The sequence below is a fragment of the Cherax quadricarinatus genome, unplaced genomic scaffold (assembly GCF_038502225.1).
Source record: "Cherax quadricarinatus isolate ZL_2023a unplaced genomic scaffold, ASM3850222v1 Contig1978, whole genome shotgun sequence".
Classification (NCBI taxonomy): Eukaryota; Metazoa; Arthropoda; class Malacostraca; order Decapoda; family Parastacidae; genus Cherax; species Cherax quadricarinatus.
The window spans coordinates 38,073-57,166 of NW_027197004.1; the positions used below are offsets into that span (position 1 = coordinate 38,073).

At 39.8% G+C, this 19,094-nt stretch overlaps 1 protein-coding gene across 1 annotated transcript in view; it reads left to right on the forward strand.

Moving 5' to 3' along the window:
- Nucleotides 1-5,563, forward strand: part of LOC128694737 (NADH dehydrogenase [ubiquinone] 1 alpha subcomplex assembly factor 3) — a 31,157-nt gene extending 25,594 nt beyond the window's left edge. Inside the window, exon 5 of the mRNA XM_070081209.1 lies at nt 5,287-5,563. Within this exon, the coding sequence (XP_069937310.1) occupies nt 5,287-5,457 (171 nt within the window). The 3' untranslated portion in view covers nt 5,458-5,563. The remainder of the gene's footprint in view (nt 1-5,286) is intronic.
- Nucleotides 5,564-19,094: the final 13,531 nt, after the last annotated feature.

Here is a 19,094-nt window from a genome sequence, read left to right on the forward strand (position 1 = left end):
GAAATGTTAAAAGCAGGGGAGGATATAGTGTTGGAGTGGTTGGTATTTTTGTTTAATAAATGTATGAAAGAGGGGAAGGTACCTAGGGATTGGCAGAGAGCATGTATAGTTCCTTTATATAAAGGGAAGGGGGACAAAAGAGATTGTAAAAATTATAGGGGAATAAGTTTACTGAGTATACCAGGAAAAGTGTATGGTAGGGTTATTATTGAAAGAATTAGAGGCAAGACAGAGAGTAGGATTGCAGATGAGCAAGGAGGCTTTAGAGTGGGTAGGGGATGTGTAGATCAAGTGTTTACATTGAAGCATATATGTGAACAGTATTTAGATAAAGGTAGGGAAGTTTTCATTGCATTTATGGATTTAGAAAAGGCATATGATAGAGTGGATAGGGGAGCAATGTGGCAGATGTTGCAAGTGTATGGAATAGGTAGTAAGTTACTAAATGCTGTAAAGAGTTTTTATGAGGATAGTGAGGCTCAGGTTAGGGTGTGTAGGAGAGAGGGAGATTACTTCCCGGTAAAAGTAGGTCTTAGACAGGGATGTGTAATGTCACCATGGTTGTTTAATATATTTATAGATGGGGTTGTAAAAGAAGTAAATGCTAGGGTGTTGGGGAGAGGGGTGGGATTAAATTATGGGGAATCAAATACAAAATGGGAGTTGACACAGTTACTTTTTGCTGATGATACTGTGCTTATGGGAGATTCTAAAGAAAAGTTGCAAAGGTTAGTGGATGAGTTTGGGAGGGTGTGTAAAGGTAGAAAGTTGAAAGTGAACATAGATAAGAGTAAGGTGATGAGGGTATCAAATGATTTAGATAAAGAAAAATTGGATATCACATTGGAGAGAGGGAGTATGGAAGAAGTGAATGTTTTCAGATATTTGGGAGTTGACTTGTCAGCGGATGGGTTTATGAAGGATGAGGTTAACCATAGAATTGATGAAGGAAAAAAGGTGAGTGGTGCGTTGAGGTATCTGTGGAGACAAAAAACGTTATCCATGGAGGCAAAGAAGGGAATGTATGAAAGTATAGTGGTACCAACACTCTTATATGGGTGTGAAGCTTGGGTTGTAAATGCTGCAGCGAGGAGGCGGCTGGAGGCAGTGGAGATGTCCTGTCTAAGGGCAATGTGTGGTGTAAATATTATGCAGTGTGGAAATTAGGAGGAAGTGTGGAGTTACTAAAAGTATTAGTCAGAGGGCTGAAGAGAGGTTGTTGAGGTGGTTTGGTCATTTAGAGAGAATGGATCAAAGTAGAATGACTTGGAGAGCGTATAAATCTGTAGGGAAAGGAAGGCGGAGTAGGGGTCGTCCTCGAAAAGGTTGGAGGGAGGGGGTAAAGAAGGTTTTGTGGGCGAGGGGCTTGGACTTCCAGCAAGCATGTGTGAGCGTGTTAGATAGGAGTGAATGGAGATGAATGGTTTTTGGGACCTGACGAGCTGTTGGAGTGTGAGCAGGGTAATATTTTGTGAAGGGATTCAGGGAAACCGGTTAGCTACACATGAGTCCTGGAAATGGGAAGTACAATGCCTGCACTTTAAAAGAGGGGTTTGGGATATTGGCAGTTTAGAGGGACTTCTAAACTGTCGTATCTGAGTGTCTCTTCAATGACAGTGATTATGTATGTTTGAAGATAAAAGTGTTGAATGATGATGAAAGTATTTAAAAAAAAAAAAAAAATTATTTTCTCTTATGAAAAGATAGAGAATCTTTTCCCGATCATAAGGACACCAAAAGTTTGAAATTTGATGGAAAACTTACGGAATTATGCTCTCGCAAAGTTAGCGGTCTCGGCGATGTTTACGCATCGGCGATTTTGCCCACTTTGAGCCCCATTTTCGGCCAATTCCACTGTACTAGTCGACAAAAAACATGAATATTTCGCTAGAACTCCATTTTTTCTATCGAATGGATGCAAGAAACCACCCATTTATGAATTCAACTATCCAGTACAGTGGTCAGAATTTAGCAATTTTGCCAATTTCACACAAATTTCAAAAGATGCCAATTTCCGAATAGGGTCCAGAATAAACAAGAAAGACATTCCTGGCACTAAAATGACATTTCCTCTGGTCATTAGTCACGTCTCAAGGCCCCTCTTATATTCTTTTGCTTTCCACTTTGAATTTTTATTCTCACAAAAAATATAAGATTTACTGTTATGCAGACTACTGCATTAGTGTAAAAAATGGTATAAATATTATTGGTGCACTTGTGAAAGAATATTAGACTCACCAGTTGACGTGTATTGCACGCTTGGCACGATTTGTTTACTTTTGAAATTTGGTAAAAATCGAACATTTCTGCTACTTTGAGCTCAATTTCAAGGTACCTTTCATTGTAAAACCAGTCAAAATCATCTCAATTTCTGTAATATGTCTTCCATTCTATAAAATGAGACCAAGAAAACTAGAATACAACAATAAATACCATACGAAAATACAGTGCAAAGTCGCTGTTTTATTCCAAAAAAAAAAGGTCAAAGTTTTTTTTTTCTCATTATGCACTGTGTGCTGCAGGATTTTTTTTAGACTGTGCACACTGACCACATAGACCCATTCTTTCATATGAAGGCCTACCAGCTTTCTCCCACTAGATTTGAGGGCGCTAGAATTTAGGCGTACTAGTACGTCAAAAACATCTCATCACTACATCTTCAATAAAGTTAAGTGTCATTTATTCTTCACTGAGTACAGTATTTATTGTGCAATGTATCCTTTTTCTGTGTAGGATAATTATTTCATGTGAATTTTTTTTTTTCATACTTTTGGGTGTCTGGAATGGATCAATTCTACTTCCATTATTTCTTAAGGGGAAAATTAATTCGACTAACGATAAATTCGTCTAAAGATAAACTCTCTGGAATGGATTAATATCGTTGGTCGAGGGTCCACTGTACTACTATTATCCAAATTAGAGATGCAACATATGGGAATTTGACTGTAATGACCTATTATAAACCCTATGCATAATTGAAATAAAAACTAATACACATTTTCCATGTCAGAAGTTTTTTCACCAGTACAATATAATGATATATTTGTGAGGAAAAGCTAAACTCAAATGGATCATTTAATGACTAATGGCAGGCTTGTGAAGGAGAGGTACTGTACAGCTAGCTTTCCAAATTTGTGTTATTAAATTACGAATCTTAACATTGTTACTGAGGGGGGCAATTTGATATTTTTTTTTTTTTTGTAGTACTGTGCCCATTTTAAAGCTTAGTGCACTACCTTTAAATTTAAAAGTCACCATAGAATTTAGTTCATATTGCTTTGTGACTTTCTCATTACCAAATCTGTTTTTTTTTTTTTAATGTCAATATTAAGGAAGATTAGTGTGATTAATTTAGAGAACAGTATGTCTCATTAACACCAAATAAACACAAATCTTACATTTAATTAGGTAGACAATTTTGTATTATTTGTGGGACCAGGGGGAGTTCAAAGTTGACTAGTTTATTAGACATCATAAATCTTAAATGGCAGCATAATCTACTCACAATACTGTGTACAAGATTTTTTGTTCTCTTGATTTGACCCATACTTTCTTTAATGTACTGCACCGCTGAATAGCCCTTGCGGATGAGCAAGGAGGTTTCAGAGTGGATAGGGGATGTGTAGATCAAGTGTTTACATTGAAGCATATATGTGAACAGTATTTAGATAAAGGTAGGGAAGTTTTTATTGCATTTATGGATTTAGAAAAGGCATATGATAGAGTGGATAGGGGAGCAATGTGGCAGATGTTGCAAGTATATGGAATAGGTGGTAAGTTACTAAATGCTGTAAAGAGTTTTTATGAGGATAGTGAGGCTCAGGTTAGGGTGTGTAGAAGAGAGGGAGACTACTTCCCGGTAAAAGTAGGTCTTAGACAGGGATGTGTAATGTCACCATGGTTGTTTAATATATTTATAGATGGGGTTGTAAAAGAAGTAAATGCTAGGGTGTTCGGGAGAGGGGTGGGATTAAATTATGGGGAATCAAATTCAAAATGGGAATTAACACAGTTACTTTTTGCTGATGATACTGTGCTTATGGGAGATTCTAAAGAAAAATTGCAAAGGTTAGTGGATGAGTTTGGGAATGTGTGTAAAGGTAGAAAGTTGAAAGTGAACATAGAAAAGAGTAAGGTGATGAGGGTATCAAATGATTTAGATAAAGAAAAATTGGATATCAAATTGGGGAGGAGGAGTATGGAAGAAGTGAATGTTTTCAGATACTTGGGAGTTGACGTGTCGGCGGATGGATTTATGAAGGATGAGGTTAATCATAGAATTGATGAGGGAAAAAAGGTGAGTGGTGCATTGAGGTATATGTGGAGTCAAAAAACGTTATCTATGGAGGCAAAGAAGGGAATGTATGAAAGTATAGTAGTACCAACACTCTTATATGGGTGTGAAGCTTGGGTGGTAAATGCAGCAGCGAGGAGACGGTTGGAGGCAGTGGAGATGTCCTGTCTAAGGGCAATGTGTGGTGTAAATATTATGCAGAAAATTCGGAGTGTGGAAATTAGGAAAAGGTGTGGAGTTAATAAAAGTATTAGTCAGAGGGCAGAAGAGGGGTTGTTGAGGTGGTTTGGTCATTTAGAGAGAATGGATCAAAGTAGAATGACATGGAAAGCATATAAATCTATAGGGGAAGGAAGGCGAGGTAGGGGTCGTCCTCGAAAGGGTTGGAGAGAGGGGGTAAAGGAGGTTTTGTGGGCAAGGGGCTTGGACTTCCAGCAAGCGTGCGTGAGCGTGTTAGATAGGAGTGAATGGAGACGAATGGTACTTGGGACCTGACGATCTGTTGGAGTGTGAGCAGGGTAATATTTAGTGAAGGGATTCAGGGAAACCGGTTATTTTCATATAGTCGGACTTGAGTCCTGGAAATGGGAAGTACAATGCCTGCACTTTAAAGGAGGGGTTTGGGATATTGGCAGTTTGGAGGGATATGTTGTGTATCTTTATACGTATATGCTTCTAAACTGTTGTATTCTGAGCACCTCTGCAAAAACAGTGATTATGTGTGAGTGTGGTGAAAGTGTTGAATGATGATGAAAGCATTTTCTTTTTGGGGATTTTCTTTCTTTTTTGGGTCACCCTGGCTCGGTGGGAGAAGGCCAACTTGTTGAAAAAAAAAAAATAATAATAATAATGTACTGCACTGTACCCAGTAGTGTAGGCAAACCAATGATATAGTCTCTCCCCTTCCCCCTCACACATACAGTATCTGTATCTCAATCTTTGTTTTTCTGTCATTATGTATCAATAATTTGTATATTTTTTTTTTACCACAGTTGCTGCCAACGGAGTCTGCATGTACCACATTTAACTTTCTGAACCAGGAAGGTCGATACGTAGCTGGTGCATTCATACCACCAGCGTTACTAGCTGTGAATGAGGATGATAGGGTACAGACTGAGAGGAAAAGAAAGGAACTGTACATCACAGAGGAAAACTGGCTATAATATACAGTATGGGTTCTTCAGATATTAGTTACTTTAACCCTTAAACTGTCCAAACAGATCTATGTTCACATGCGTAGTTTTTTTTTTTTTTTTTCAACAAGTCGGCTGTCTCCCACCGAGGAAGGGTGACGAGACGGCCGACTTGTTGAAAAAAAATTCAGTCAATAAAGATATGAATAGTGATCACCTTTTATACAACTTAACTGAGACCTTATTAACCCTTAAACTGTCCAAACGTAGATCTACGTTTTTTTCAACATTTGAAAGTATGTAAAAAACGTAGATCTTTTTGTTTTTTTACTTTTGAAAACGTGTAAAAAAAAAAAAATGAAAGTACTGTAAATAAATACCTCAATGAAAACAAGTTTTATTACAAATGATAGGTGTGCCTCACTTTATTTGGTAGACAAGTTCCTGGCCCATGAGGCATACATCAAAATCACAAAGTGAACCCACTGTAACGTGTAAATCGTTGAGATATGTGCATTCCGAGACCTTGACTATACTGACCAGACCTACTTCTAATAACTTTGGGAGGGTTGTGGTGAGAGAAATGTAGGCACAGGCAGCAACAGGACTGCCTTCCTCTCTACCAGTTTTTTTTTTTTTTTTATTTTTTTAACACATTGGCAGTTTCCCACCAAGGCAGGGTGGCCCAAAAAAGAAAAACTTTCATCACTCACTCCATCACTGTCGTGCCAGAGGCACGCTTACACTAGTTATAAAACTGCAGCATTAACACCCCTCCTTCAGAGGGCAGGCACTGTACTTCCCATCTCCAGGACTCAAGTCTGGCCAGTGTATATAACAATAATGTGCTTTCCACCTTCTCACTGTTGTAGCTCCATGTGTGGTATTGGAGGACAGTACCGAGATGTGCAGGCAAAGGCAGCAACATGCCTGCCTCCCTCTTTTCCATTCACTCCCACTCTCTCTCCATTTGCAACTAATGTAACACTTTACATAAACTCTCCACCTTTCATTGTTGTGGGATTATTATTATTATAATCAAAAAGAAGCCACAAGGACTATACAGTGCTGCAGGGCAGGAAGGAAGCGAGGGCATCAGGTGGCAAAAGGGAGATGGACGAGTAATAGGTTACGGAGAACAGCGGGGCAGTGGATGGTGAAAGGGTAGAGGGCAGCAAGAGACTGAGCTAGAAAGGGCTGAGGGGAGTGCGAAAGGTATCATCATCAGAGTTTGTGGAGTAAATCAGTCGTTGTCAAGAAGTCAATGAGAGAGTCAGGATTAAAGGAGGGTCCATCAGCAAGAAGGGAAGGTAAAGAGAGAGTAGTAGAGCGGAGACGACGGAGGTAAATTCTGCGTGCTCGTTGATAGAGGGGGCAGTCTAACAGAATGTGGCTAATCGATACGGGAACTTGACACTGCTCACAGAGAGGAACAGGGTGCCTCTCCATGAGATACCCATGAGTAAGATGAGTGTGGCCAATGCGAAGGCGGGAGAGAGTGGTCTCCCAACCTCGGCACTGATGACAAGAAGACGGCCAGTAACCTATGCTCGGTTTAATAGAATGAAGTTTGTTACCAAGCAGAGTTGACCAACGTTGTTGCCAACGGGTGTGAAGGTGGGTAGCTACTACAGCAAAATAGTCCAGAAATGGAACACCTCTATATGAAATTGGTAGGTCATGTACTGCTGACTGCGCAGCAGTGTCTGCCTGTTCATTGCCCTGTACATCGACATGACCAAAGACCCAACAAAAAACAATATCTTTATGCTTGGTAGAGATACGGCGTAGCCAAAGTTGGATACGGAGAACTAGGGGGCGAGATGTATCAAATTTTCGTATAGCCTGTAGAGCACTAAGGGAGTCTGAGACTACCACAAATGATGACACTGGCATAGAAGCGATACGAATAAGTGCTGCAAGAATGGCATACAATTCAGCAGTAAAAATGCTAGCCGAAGATAGTAAATGCCCCCGCACGACGCTGTCTGGAAACACTGCTGCGAATCCAACGCCGTCTGAAGACTTAGAGCCATCTGTGTACACAGCGATGGCATGAGAATGAGAGTGGAAGTGATCAAGAAAAAGAGAGCGGGAAGCCACCGTAGGCAGTTGGGCTTTCGAGCAAGGGAGTGAGAAGGAACAGACCCGAACAGCTGGAACTTCCCAGGGGGGTAGGGAAAAGTGAGATGCTACATGAACATATAAAGGTGGTAACTGAAGGGAAGACAAGAGCGAATGTAGGCGAAGAGAAAAGGGATGGAGCAAACAGGGGCGGCGAACAAATAAAGAATGTCTACTAATATCAGTGACCATTCTATAAATGGAAGGATTGCGGAGATTGTACATAGTAGCGAAGGCAATGGGCATCACGGCGATCAGACAAGGATGGAACATTCGCTTCTGCATAGAGGCTCTCAGCAGGGGAAGATCGAAAAGCACCAAGGCATAAACGTAATCCTTGGTGATGGATGGGGTTAAGGCTAGAGAGAGTAGCAGGAGAGGCCGCTGAATAAATCTGGTCACCATAATCGAGTTTCGATAAAATGAGGGCTGAATGTAGGCGAAGGAGAGTTCGACGATCAGCTCCCCAGGAAAGATGAGCAAGGGTTTTAAGAAGGTTCAGCCAACTGTGACAAGTTGCCTTCAGAGAGGTAATGTGAGGTTTCCAGGATAACCTACGGTCAAAGAGAAGGTCTAGAAACCTGACTGTATCATGTTCGGGGATACGGTAGCCATAGAGATACAAAGGATGATCAGAGATGACAGAGCGTCTAGTGAAAGTAATTTGGCGAGTTTTAGTACTGGAAAATCTAAACCCATGCGTGGTGGCCCAAGTGGAAACACGGTCGACCGCATGCTGGAGAGAAACTGTAATGAGATGACAGTCAGCGCCTGCACAAGCAATAGCAAAGTCATCAACATAGAGTGATGACCAAATATTGGGTGGAAGAACAGAGGCCAAATCATTTATAGCAAGGAGAAAAAGTGTTGTGCTCAGAACACATCCCTGAGGGACACCTTCAGCTTGGACGAAGTCCGGGGAAAGCACATTATTGACTCGAACACGGAAATGTCTGTCAGTTAAAAAGTTCTTAAGGAAGGATGGTAGATTGCCTCGGAGGCCTAAGGAGTGGGCCTGGGCCAAAATATTATACCTCCAAGTTGTGTCATATGCCTTCTCAAGGTCAAAAAATATGGCAAGACACCAGTAACCCCTTCTATATAAATTACTAAATGTAAAAAGAAGAAAGTTTTTTCTTTTACAGGTTTCTCTGCCTTGGTGGAAGATAGCTGCTGTTGGAAAAAAAAATAAAAATGAACATGCACAAAATATCAGTGCATCTGGTTCAATACTAATGAATTAAAAAATACTAGTTATTCAGCTTTAAAAAAAAAACAGATTTTTAACATTTACAGTTCCAAACCGATCTCGTCAAACATTTGAGACTCCACACATGAAACCATTATGCACCAGCAAGATAATTAGTGTTAGTGGTGTTAAAGGGCACTGTCAGAGATGCACCGATCACAGAGCAAATTTATATCGTATATACGAAATCGTAGGTAAAAATGGGGCCATCACATAAAAGTAAATTTGCATGTACCAAATCTTGTATAAAGGTGTACAATATTCACAAAAAGTGCAAAATTTACAGGGCTACATGGCAAAGAAAAAGTGGCAAAGTGCTGTGGAGATGACAAACAAAATGAAAATGGAAAAGGGTCACAGGTAATGCAGCAGAGAAGAGGTAGTCTGCATTAACTGTTCAGTGGTCATACCCCCTCCCCTCCTTCCCAGATTTAAAGCCCCTTCTGTGTCCACCATTTTGAAAAGTCATAAAATCGTAAAAAAATCTTTCTATGAAGGTAACGACACAAAATATGCAAAATTTAATGTAACATTTGAAGAAATTTACAGGTACAAAGTTGGAGGTAGGAAAGCACTACTTAACAGCAGTATCACACACTCTGAGGCTTATTTTCAGCCTATTCCAGTCTTCAAACTGACTTAGTGCCTGCCTTTTTTTAGTACTAAGCCTTTTGACCTATCTGATGATCACACACAAGTTATTCTCAACAAATTACAATTAAAAACATCCATGATGCTTTGATTTATCTTGACTTACCAAGTTACAAGTGAGGAATTAGGTAGAAAATAGTTGAGGATACACACACATTTGCAATGGTTGGGTATCTTTATTTTTGAAACGTTTCACGTACACAGTAGGCTTCTGCAGTCAGATGCAGCAGGTGTAGTAGTGAAATGAAGATGATGTAATCAGTCCATAAACCTTGGAGAAATAGTATTTGAGGTGGAGAAGAGCTCAACTCCATGGTCTAGAATGATATGAAACTGAAGCACGAGAATGGAGTCTTAAATACTGTTGAAGGTGAAGCGGAAGGTCTCGAAGACGTTGCAGGGGATGAGATTCACTAGCAGAAATAAGAAGGCAAGTCCCTCTGGAATCCAACCCTTCTCAGTCATAAGGCGATGAAGTGTGAAAGATGTCCTCTGTACCAAGATACTACTGTGAACTGGTATATGATAATTATGTTGAAAATGGTATAAAATACTGTTGGCAAAACGTTTCAGCAATAAAGATACTCAACTGTTGCATGTGTCTTAATCACAAGTAAGGAGGCATGCCATCAAAGCCAGAAGTGAGGTAAGTGTACCCCCGGTTTTGTTTCTATAGATACTGGTTTCTCTGATTAAGTTGTCAAGTGGTCTAATTTTCAGAGCATGTGTGACTTATTTATTGAGAGTCTTACCTCACTACTGGCTTTAACTGTGTTCCTTTTCAGACCCAAGTATCACTTAAGCTTTTATTTCTAGTTTGTTGGCTTGTGATTTGTTTTAATCATAGTACCGAGCCTTTTTTCAGTAATTTAGAATTACATTTTTTTTTTTTTTAAACACACTGGCCATTTCCCACCAGGCAGGATTGTCCAAAATGAAGAAACACTTCCACAATCACTCACTCCATCACTGTCTTGCCAGAGGGGTGCCAATAATACAGTTCAAAAATGAAAATGTCCCCACCTCTCATTAATAATAATACGTAATAACAATAATCAATCATAATAATAAGGGTAGCTTATGAGCGGTTTTTACAAAGCAGAAGTGTTATAAGAAGAGCAGAGTAGAGTGGACCCCCGGTATTCAGTATTAATCCATTCCTGAGAGCTCATCGAATACCGAAAATATCGAAAAGCGAATCAATTTTCCTCATAAGAAATAATGGAAATCAAATTAATCCGTGCAAGACACACAAAAGTATGAAAAAAAAAAAAATTTTACTACATGAAATATTAAGTTTAATGCAATAGAATAATTACAATAACAACAATAACAATAGAATAATTGACACTTACCTTTAATGAAGATCTGGTGATGATTGATAGGATGGGAGGAGGGGAGAGGTGTTAGTGTTTAAAAGGGGAATCCCCTTCCATTAGGACTTGAGGTAGCAAATCCTTTTCCGGGGTTACTTCCCTTGTTCTTTTAATGCCACTGTGTCAGGGTGATTTTCATCCATAAAGGTTTGCACTTTAAGCCACATTGCACAGATTTCCTTAATCTTAGAAGTAGGCAACTTCAATTTCTCTATCCCCTCCTCCGAAGCAGTTTCCTCAGGTGTGGCCTCATGCTGATGAAGATGATCTAGCAGCTCATCAGTGGTTAGTTCTTCATTGTCCTCCTCCACCAACTCTTCCACATCCTCCCCACTAACCTCCAACCCCAAGGACTTCCCCAATGCCACAATGGATTCCTCAACTGGCATAGGATTCTCAGGGTTAGCCTCAAACCCTTCAAAATCCCTTTTGTCTACACATTCTGGCCACAGTTTTTTCCAAGCAGAGTTCAAGGTCCTCTTAGTCACTTCCTCCCAAGCCTTACCTATAATGTTTACACAATTGAGGATGGTAAAGTGATCTTTCCAAAACTCTCTTAGAGTCAGTTGAGTTTCTGAGGTCACTACAAAGCACCTTTCAAACATAGCTTTTGTGTACAGTTTCTTGAAGTTGGAAATGACCTGCTGGTCCATAGGCTGCAGGAGAGGAGTGGTATTAGGAGGCAAAAACTTCACCTTAATGAAGCTCATGTCCCTAGAAAGTCGCTCTGCCAAGTCTGACGGGTGACCAGGAGCATTGTCTAATACCAGGAGGCACTTAAGGTCTAATTTCTTTTCAATTAGGTAATTTTTCACAGTGGGGGCAAATGCATGGTGTAACCAGTCATAGAAAAAGTCCCTAGTGACCCATGCCTTACTGTTTGCCCTCCACAGCACACACAAATTAGCCTTGAGGACATTGTTTTTCCTGAACACTCTGGGAGTTTCAGAGTGATACACAATAAAGGCTTCACTTTGCAATCACCACTAGCATTGGCACACCAACAGAGTAAGCCTGTCTTTCATAGGCTTATGTCCTGGGAGTGCCTTTTCCTCCTGAGTAATGTACATCCTGCTTGGCATTTTCTTCCCAAACAGGCCTGTTTCATCACAATTAAACACTTGTTCAGGTTTCAGTCCTTCACTGTCTATGTACTCCTTGAATTCCTGCACATATTTTTCAGCCGCTTTGTGGTCTGAACTGGCAGCCTCGCCATGCCTTATCACACTATGAATGCCACTACGCTTCTTAAATCTCTCAAACCAACCTTTGCTGGCCTTAACCCTTTGACTGTCACGGCCGTATATATACGTCTTACGAGGTACCGTGTTTGACATATATATACTCAAATTCTAGCGGCTTCAAATCAAGCAGGAGAAAGCTAGTAGGCCCACATGTGAGAGAATGGGTCTGTGTGGTCAGTGTGCACCACATAAAAAAAATCCTGGAGCACGCAGTGCATAATGAGAAAAAAAAAACTCCGACCGTTTTTTTTAATTAAAATGCCGACTTTGTGGTCTATTTTCGTATAGTATTTGTGGTTGTATTCTCGTTTTCTTGGTCTCATTTGATAGAATGGAAACTATATTATAGAAATGGAGGTGATTTTGATTAATTTTACTATAAAAAGAACCTGGAAATGGAGCACAAAGTACAGGAAATGTTTGATTTTTGCCGAAGTTCAAAAGTAAACAAATGATGTCATTGTCCAATAAATGTCCAAATAGCCATTCTAATACGCAGTCATGAATGGGTTGATGTAATTTTTACAATTATTACAGTATTGCAGTAGTCTGCATAACAGTAAATCTTCTATTTTTTGTTTGAATAATATTTCAAAATAAAAAGCAAGAGTAATATCACAGGGACCTGGAGACATGACTGATGAACAAAGAAAATGTTATTTTAGAGACAGGAATGTCTGCATTGTTCATTCTGGAATTTATTTTGAAATTGTCGTATTTTTTAATTTTCGTGAAATTGGCCAAATTGCAAATTTCTGACCAAGTTATTGGGTAGTTGAAATCGGTAAATGGGCAGTTTCTTGTACTCAATCGATAGAAAAAATAGAGTTCTGAAGAAATAGTTATGAGTTTGGTTGACTGGAATAACGGAATTAGCCGAAAATAGGGCTCAAAGTGGGCGAAATTGCCGATTTTTAAATATCACCGAAGTCGCTAACTTCGTGAGAGCGTAATTCCGTCAGTTTTCCATCAAATTTCGTTTTTTTGGTGTCTTTACAATCGGGAAAAGATTCTCTATCATTTCATAAGAAAAAATAATTTTTTTTTTCGAATATTTTGCGACACCAGAAGCAACTTCAGGATTTGGCCCTTCGACAATCAAAGGGTTAATACTGGTTAAACCTTTGACTGTTTTGGTCGTATATATATGTCTTACGAGCCACCGTGTTTGACGTATATATACTCATAAATTCTAGCGGCTTCAAATCAAGCAGGAGAAAGCTGGTAGGCCCACATGTGAGAGAATGGGTCTGTGTGGTCAGTGTGCATCATATAAAAAAAAAAATCCTGCAGCACGCAGTGCATAATGAGAAAAAACTCCAACCGTTTTTTTAGCTAAAATTATAAACTGTGGTGTATTTTCGTTTAGTATTTATGGTTTTAGTCTCATTTTATTGGTCTCATTTGATAGAATGGAAAACATATTATAGAAATAGAAGTGATTTTGATTGATTTTGCTATGAAAAGAACCTTGAAATGGAGCTCAAAGTAGGGGAAATGTTTGATTTTTGCTGATGTTCAAAAGTAAACAAATGATGTCATTGACCAATAAAGGTCCAACTAGCCATTCTAATATGCAGTCATGAATGGGTTGACATTATTTATACAATTATTACAATATTGCAGTAGTCTGCATAACAGTAAATCCTCTATTTTTTGTTTGAATAAAAATTCAAAATAGAAAGCAAGAGTAATATCAGAGGGGCCTGGAGACGTGACTGATGAACAAAGAAAATGTTATTTTAGAGCCAGGAATGTCTGCATTGTTCATTCTGGACCCTATTTTGAAATTGGCATATTTTTTAATTTGCATGAAATTGGCCAAATTGCAAATTTCTGACCACGTTATTGGGTAGTTGAAATCAGTAAATGGGCAGTTTCTTGTACTCAATTGATAGAACAAATGGAGTTCTAAAGAAATAGCTATGAGTTTAGTCGACTGGAACAATGGAATTAGCCGAAAATTGGGCTCAAACTGGGCGAAATCGCCTGGAGGTATTGGGTAGATGGTGGGAATATTTTGAGGAACTTTTAAATGTCGATGAAGAGAGGGAGGTTGTAATTTCATGCACTGGCCAGGGAGGATAACATCTTTTAGGAGTGAAGAAGAGCGGGATGTGAGTGGGGGGAGGTGCGTGAGGCATTACGTAGAATGAAAGTGGGTATAGCAGCTGGAACTGACGGGATCATGACAGAAATGTTAAAAGCAGGGGGGGGGGGATATAGTGTTGGAGTGGTTGGTATTTTTGTTTAATAAATGTATGAAAGAGGGGAAGGTACCTAGGGATTGGCGGAGAGCATGTATAGTCCCTTTTTATAAAGGGAAGGGGGACAAAAGAGATTGTAAAAAATATAGAGGAATAAGTTTACCGAGTCCTAGGTAGTAGGTTGGCAAACAGTAACCGCCCAGAGAGATACTACCGTCTTGCCAAGTGAGTGTAAAACAAAAGCCTGTAATTGTTTTACATGATGGTAGGATTGCTGGTGTCTTTTTTCTGTCTCATAAACATGCAAGATTTCAGGTATGTCTTGCTACTTCTACTTACACTTAGGTCACACTACACATACATGTACAAGCATATATATACACACCCCTCTGGGTTTTCTTCTATTTTCTTTCTAGTTCTTGTTCTTGTTTATTTCCTCTTACCTCCATGGGGAAGTGGAACAGAATTCTTCTTCCGTAAGCCATGCGTGTTGTAAGAGGCGACTAAAATGCCGGGAGCAAGGCGCTAGTAACCCCTTCTCCTGTATATATTACTAAATGTAAAAGGAGAAACTTCCATTTTTCTTTTTGGGCCACCCTGCCTTGGTGGGATACGGCCGGTGTGTTGAAAGAAAGAAGTTTACTGAGTATACCAAGTAAAGTGTATGGTAGGGATATTATTGAAATAATTAGAAGACAGAGAGTAGGATTGCAGATGAGCAAGGAGGCTTTAGAATGCGTAGGGGATGTGTAGATCAAGTGTTGACACTGAAGCATATATGTGAACAGTATTTAGAAAAAGGTAGGGAAGTTTTTATTTCGTTTATGGATTTAGAAAAGGCATATGATAGAGTGGATAGGGGAGCAATGTGGCAGATGCTGCAAGTGTATGGAATAGGTAGTAAGTTACTAAATGCTGTAAAGAGTTTTTATGAGGATAGTGAGGCTCAGGTTAGGGTGTGTAGGAGAGAGGGAGATTACTTCCCAGTAAAAGTAGGTCTTAGACAGGGATGTGTAATGTCACCATGGTTGTTTAACATATTTATAGATGGGGTTGTAAAAGAAGTAAATGCTAGGGTGTTGGGGAGAGGGGTGGGATTAAATTATGGGGAATCAAATACAAAATGGGAGTTGACACAGTTACTTTTTGCTGATGATACTGTGCTTTTGGGAGATTCTAAAGAAAAGTTGCAAAGGTTAGTGGACGAGTTTGGGAGGGTGTGTAAAGGTAGAAAGTTGAAAGTGAACATAGATAAGAGTAAGGTGATGAGGGTATCAAATGATTTAGATAAAGAAAAATTGGATATCACATTGGAGAAGGGAGTATGGAAGAAGTGAATGTGTTCAGATATTTCGGAGTTGATTTGTCAGCACATGGGTTTATGAAGGATGAGGTTAACCATAAAATTGATGAAGCAAAAAAAGGTGAGTGATGCTTTGATGTATCTGTGGAGACAAAAAAACGTTATCTATGGAAGCAAAGAAGGGAATGTATGAGAGTATAGTGGTACCAACACTTATTTATATAGGTGTGAAGCATGGGTTGTAAATGCTGCAGTGAAAAGGCGGCTGGAGGCAGTGGAGATGTCCTGTCTAAGGGCATTGTGTGGTGTAAATATTAGGCAGAAAATTCGTAGTGTGGAAATTAGGTGTGTAGTTACTAAAAGTATTAGTCAGAGGGTTGAAGAGGGGTTGTTGAGGTGGTTTGGTCATTTAGAGAGAATGGGTTACAGTAATATGACTTGGAGAGTGTATAAATCTGTAGGGGAAGGAAGGAGGGGTAGGGACCGTCCTCGAAACGATTGGAGGGAGGGGCTAAAGGAGGTTTAGTGGGCAAGGGGCTTGGACTTCCAGCAAGCGTGTGTGAGCTTGTCAGATAGGAGTGAATGGAGACGAATGGTTTTTGGGACCTGACGAGCTGTTGGAGTGTGAGCAGGGTAATATTTTGTGAAGGGATTCAGGGAAACTGGTTAGCCGGACTTGAGTCCTGGAAATGGGAAGTACAATGCCTGCACTTTAAAGGAGGGGTTTGGGATATTGGCAGTTTGGAGGGACGTCTAAACTGTCGTATCTGAGTGCTTCTGCAAAGACTGATTATGTATGAATGATGGTGAAAGTGTTGAATGATGAAAGTTTTTTTTTTTCTTTCTTTTTGGGTCATCCTGCTTTGGTGGGAAATGGCCGACGTGTTAAAAAAACTATAAGCACTGACGACAGCTATTAATGAGATTCAGATTATTTTTATTATCTTCATGAAGAGAGCAGTAAACTTGTGGGGGGTCATACAGCACATGGGGAATGAAAAGTATTCAGGTTTGCTTCAAGGAATTGGAGCACAGGGCCAATTCCTTAAATCAAGAGACTCTCACCAGCATTTAGGAACCTCCTTGAAAAGGAAAAAAACTTAAAGAGAGGAATTATAGCCTCATTGAAGAATGAAGTATCACAGTTACAGTTTACTATATAAGTATGTCTTATCTAATCCATAAATTCCCCTCAAGGGAGGTTCCTTGATGCTGGTGAGGGGCCCTTGATCTAGGGAATCGGATCTGTGCTCTGGTCCCCTGAATACCATCCATCCCCCCACATGTGCTGTATAATCCTAAGGGTTTAGTGCTCTCTCATGATTATAATTATACTAATCCATGTATTAAAAATTTTGAGTGACTGAAGGTAGACTGTACAAAATAAAGGCATTAGATAAAAAAAAAATACTCAGCTGGTCAGTCTGCAAGAGAAAGGGAGGAAATTAATCTATTTTTCATGGATCTTAATATATTAAATCAATATAAAAGGATTAGAAAAAGTACAATAAAATAATTTGATTTATAATAGTACACATCTTTGGCATTAAATTATACTTGTAGTAGTTCCTTATACAAAAATTAACTCATCACAACTACCATACAAAATCATTAGTTACATAACTGAAGATGTAGGTGTCTTTATTACTTGATATTATTTGACCTATGAAGCCTAATAGTATTTTTCAGTATAAAGTAGAAATTACAAATTTTGCTCCATCCATTGCCAAAGCATTTGCAAATACCATAGGGCTTCTCTTAAGTGGTTATTTGTAAATGGTTCATCCATTAATGTTGTCACTAAAACATGCTTCACTTCAAATTTTGTAAAATACTTTGACACATGCAGCGAATATTAATATTACATCAAACAGAACCAGTTTACTAAAAATGTTAGACTTAATGTAGGAATGTATTAACTTCACATCTGTATGATGTGGTTTAATAGAGTATGATATTGAAATACTGTACTGTATACATACATACATAAAAAAAAAAAAAAAGGATTGTATACTCGGTATTTATATTTTTTTTTTTTTTTTAACAAATGTTTTGTACACAAAGACACAATGTTAAGTGCACTCTTGCTACACTTAACCCTTTCAGGGTCCATCCCGTAGATCTACGGCTTCAAGTTCAGGGTCCAAACCGTAGATCTACGCCAAAGTTCTAGTGGCGTCAAATTTAGCGTGAAAATGCTCATAGGCCTACATGTGAGAGAACGGGTCTGCATGGTGGGTGTGTGCCATAAACAAAAATTCTAGGCGCCCGCATAGCATTGTGGGAATGCCGGCTCAGTTACCTTTGTTCACCATGCCTCGTCGCAAGGCAGCTCTCACTCCAAGGAAAATTGGGACTCTCCTCTTCCTATCTGATAGTTCTGACACTGATGGAAGTGGAAATGAAGACGAATTCTTTGGCTTTGATCAGTTAGTGACCGAAAGGAATGACCAGGATATCGATAATAGTGCAGAAAACCCTGACGATCCTCAACCTTCTACCTCTGGTGTGGGCACTCCTCAGTCACGGTCAGTTGTACCTCAACGCAAGAGAAAACTATTATTTTCGCGTGGCCAGGCCTCTGACTTCAGTAATGATGATGATAGTGACGTGGATTGTGATTTTATTGCTCTTGACGATCATTCGAGTAGTGATAGTGAGGAAACATATTCACCAGTGAAGCGTCGGTATGTACGCCGCCGCATGCGCTCGGGTAGTGTACCCTATGCAGTGCCCAGGGGACGGAGTACATCCCGGAGTACATCCCGTGGCCCTACACCAGGAATAGACAGTGAAAGTGAGGATGATGTGGCTACACTTGGCATGGATAGACCACAGGCATCAGTAGATGGTGGTAGTGGTGATGGTAGTGCCACGGCCATGCGTGACTCACCAGCCCAGGCTGGGACCCACGCTGCTGACTCCTCGGTTCAAGGACAAAGCGGAGCGTCAGCCACCAGCCCACCACAACCACAACTACCAGCACAACCAGTCTATGATGTCCAGTATCCACCAGCAAACCGTATCTGGGATTGGCAGCAAAATCCCAATTTTGTTCCCAAGCCCCACCACTTTGATGACTCTCAAAGTGGAATTCTACCTACTTGTCCCCTTGGAACCACTGCCAATGAACTGGAATTTTTTGAAATATTCTTTGACCAGCCCTTGATGGAAACTATTGTCAGGGAAAGTAACAAGTATTTTGAGTACACCATGGCAAATACGATGATATCACCACAGTCAAGACTACACCGGTGGAAAGAGACGACTGTTGCAGAAATGTATTTGCTTTTTGCAACAATAATGCTTATGCCTCATGTCTATAAGCATAATATAAAAGCATACTGGTCCACAGATCGGCTAATTTCTACCCCGGTCTTCAGTGAAATCATCCCAGTGAACAGGTTTATCTTACTGTTACGTATGTTGCACTTCTCTGACAAAACCAGGCCTGACAGAAGTGACAGGTTATACAAGATTAGAAATGTTTTTATGTATCTCAAACAAAAGTTC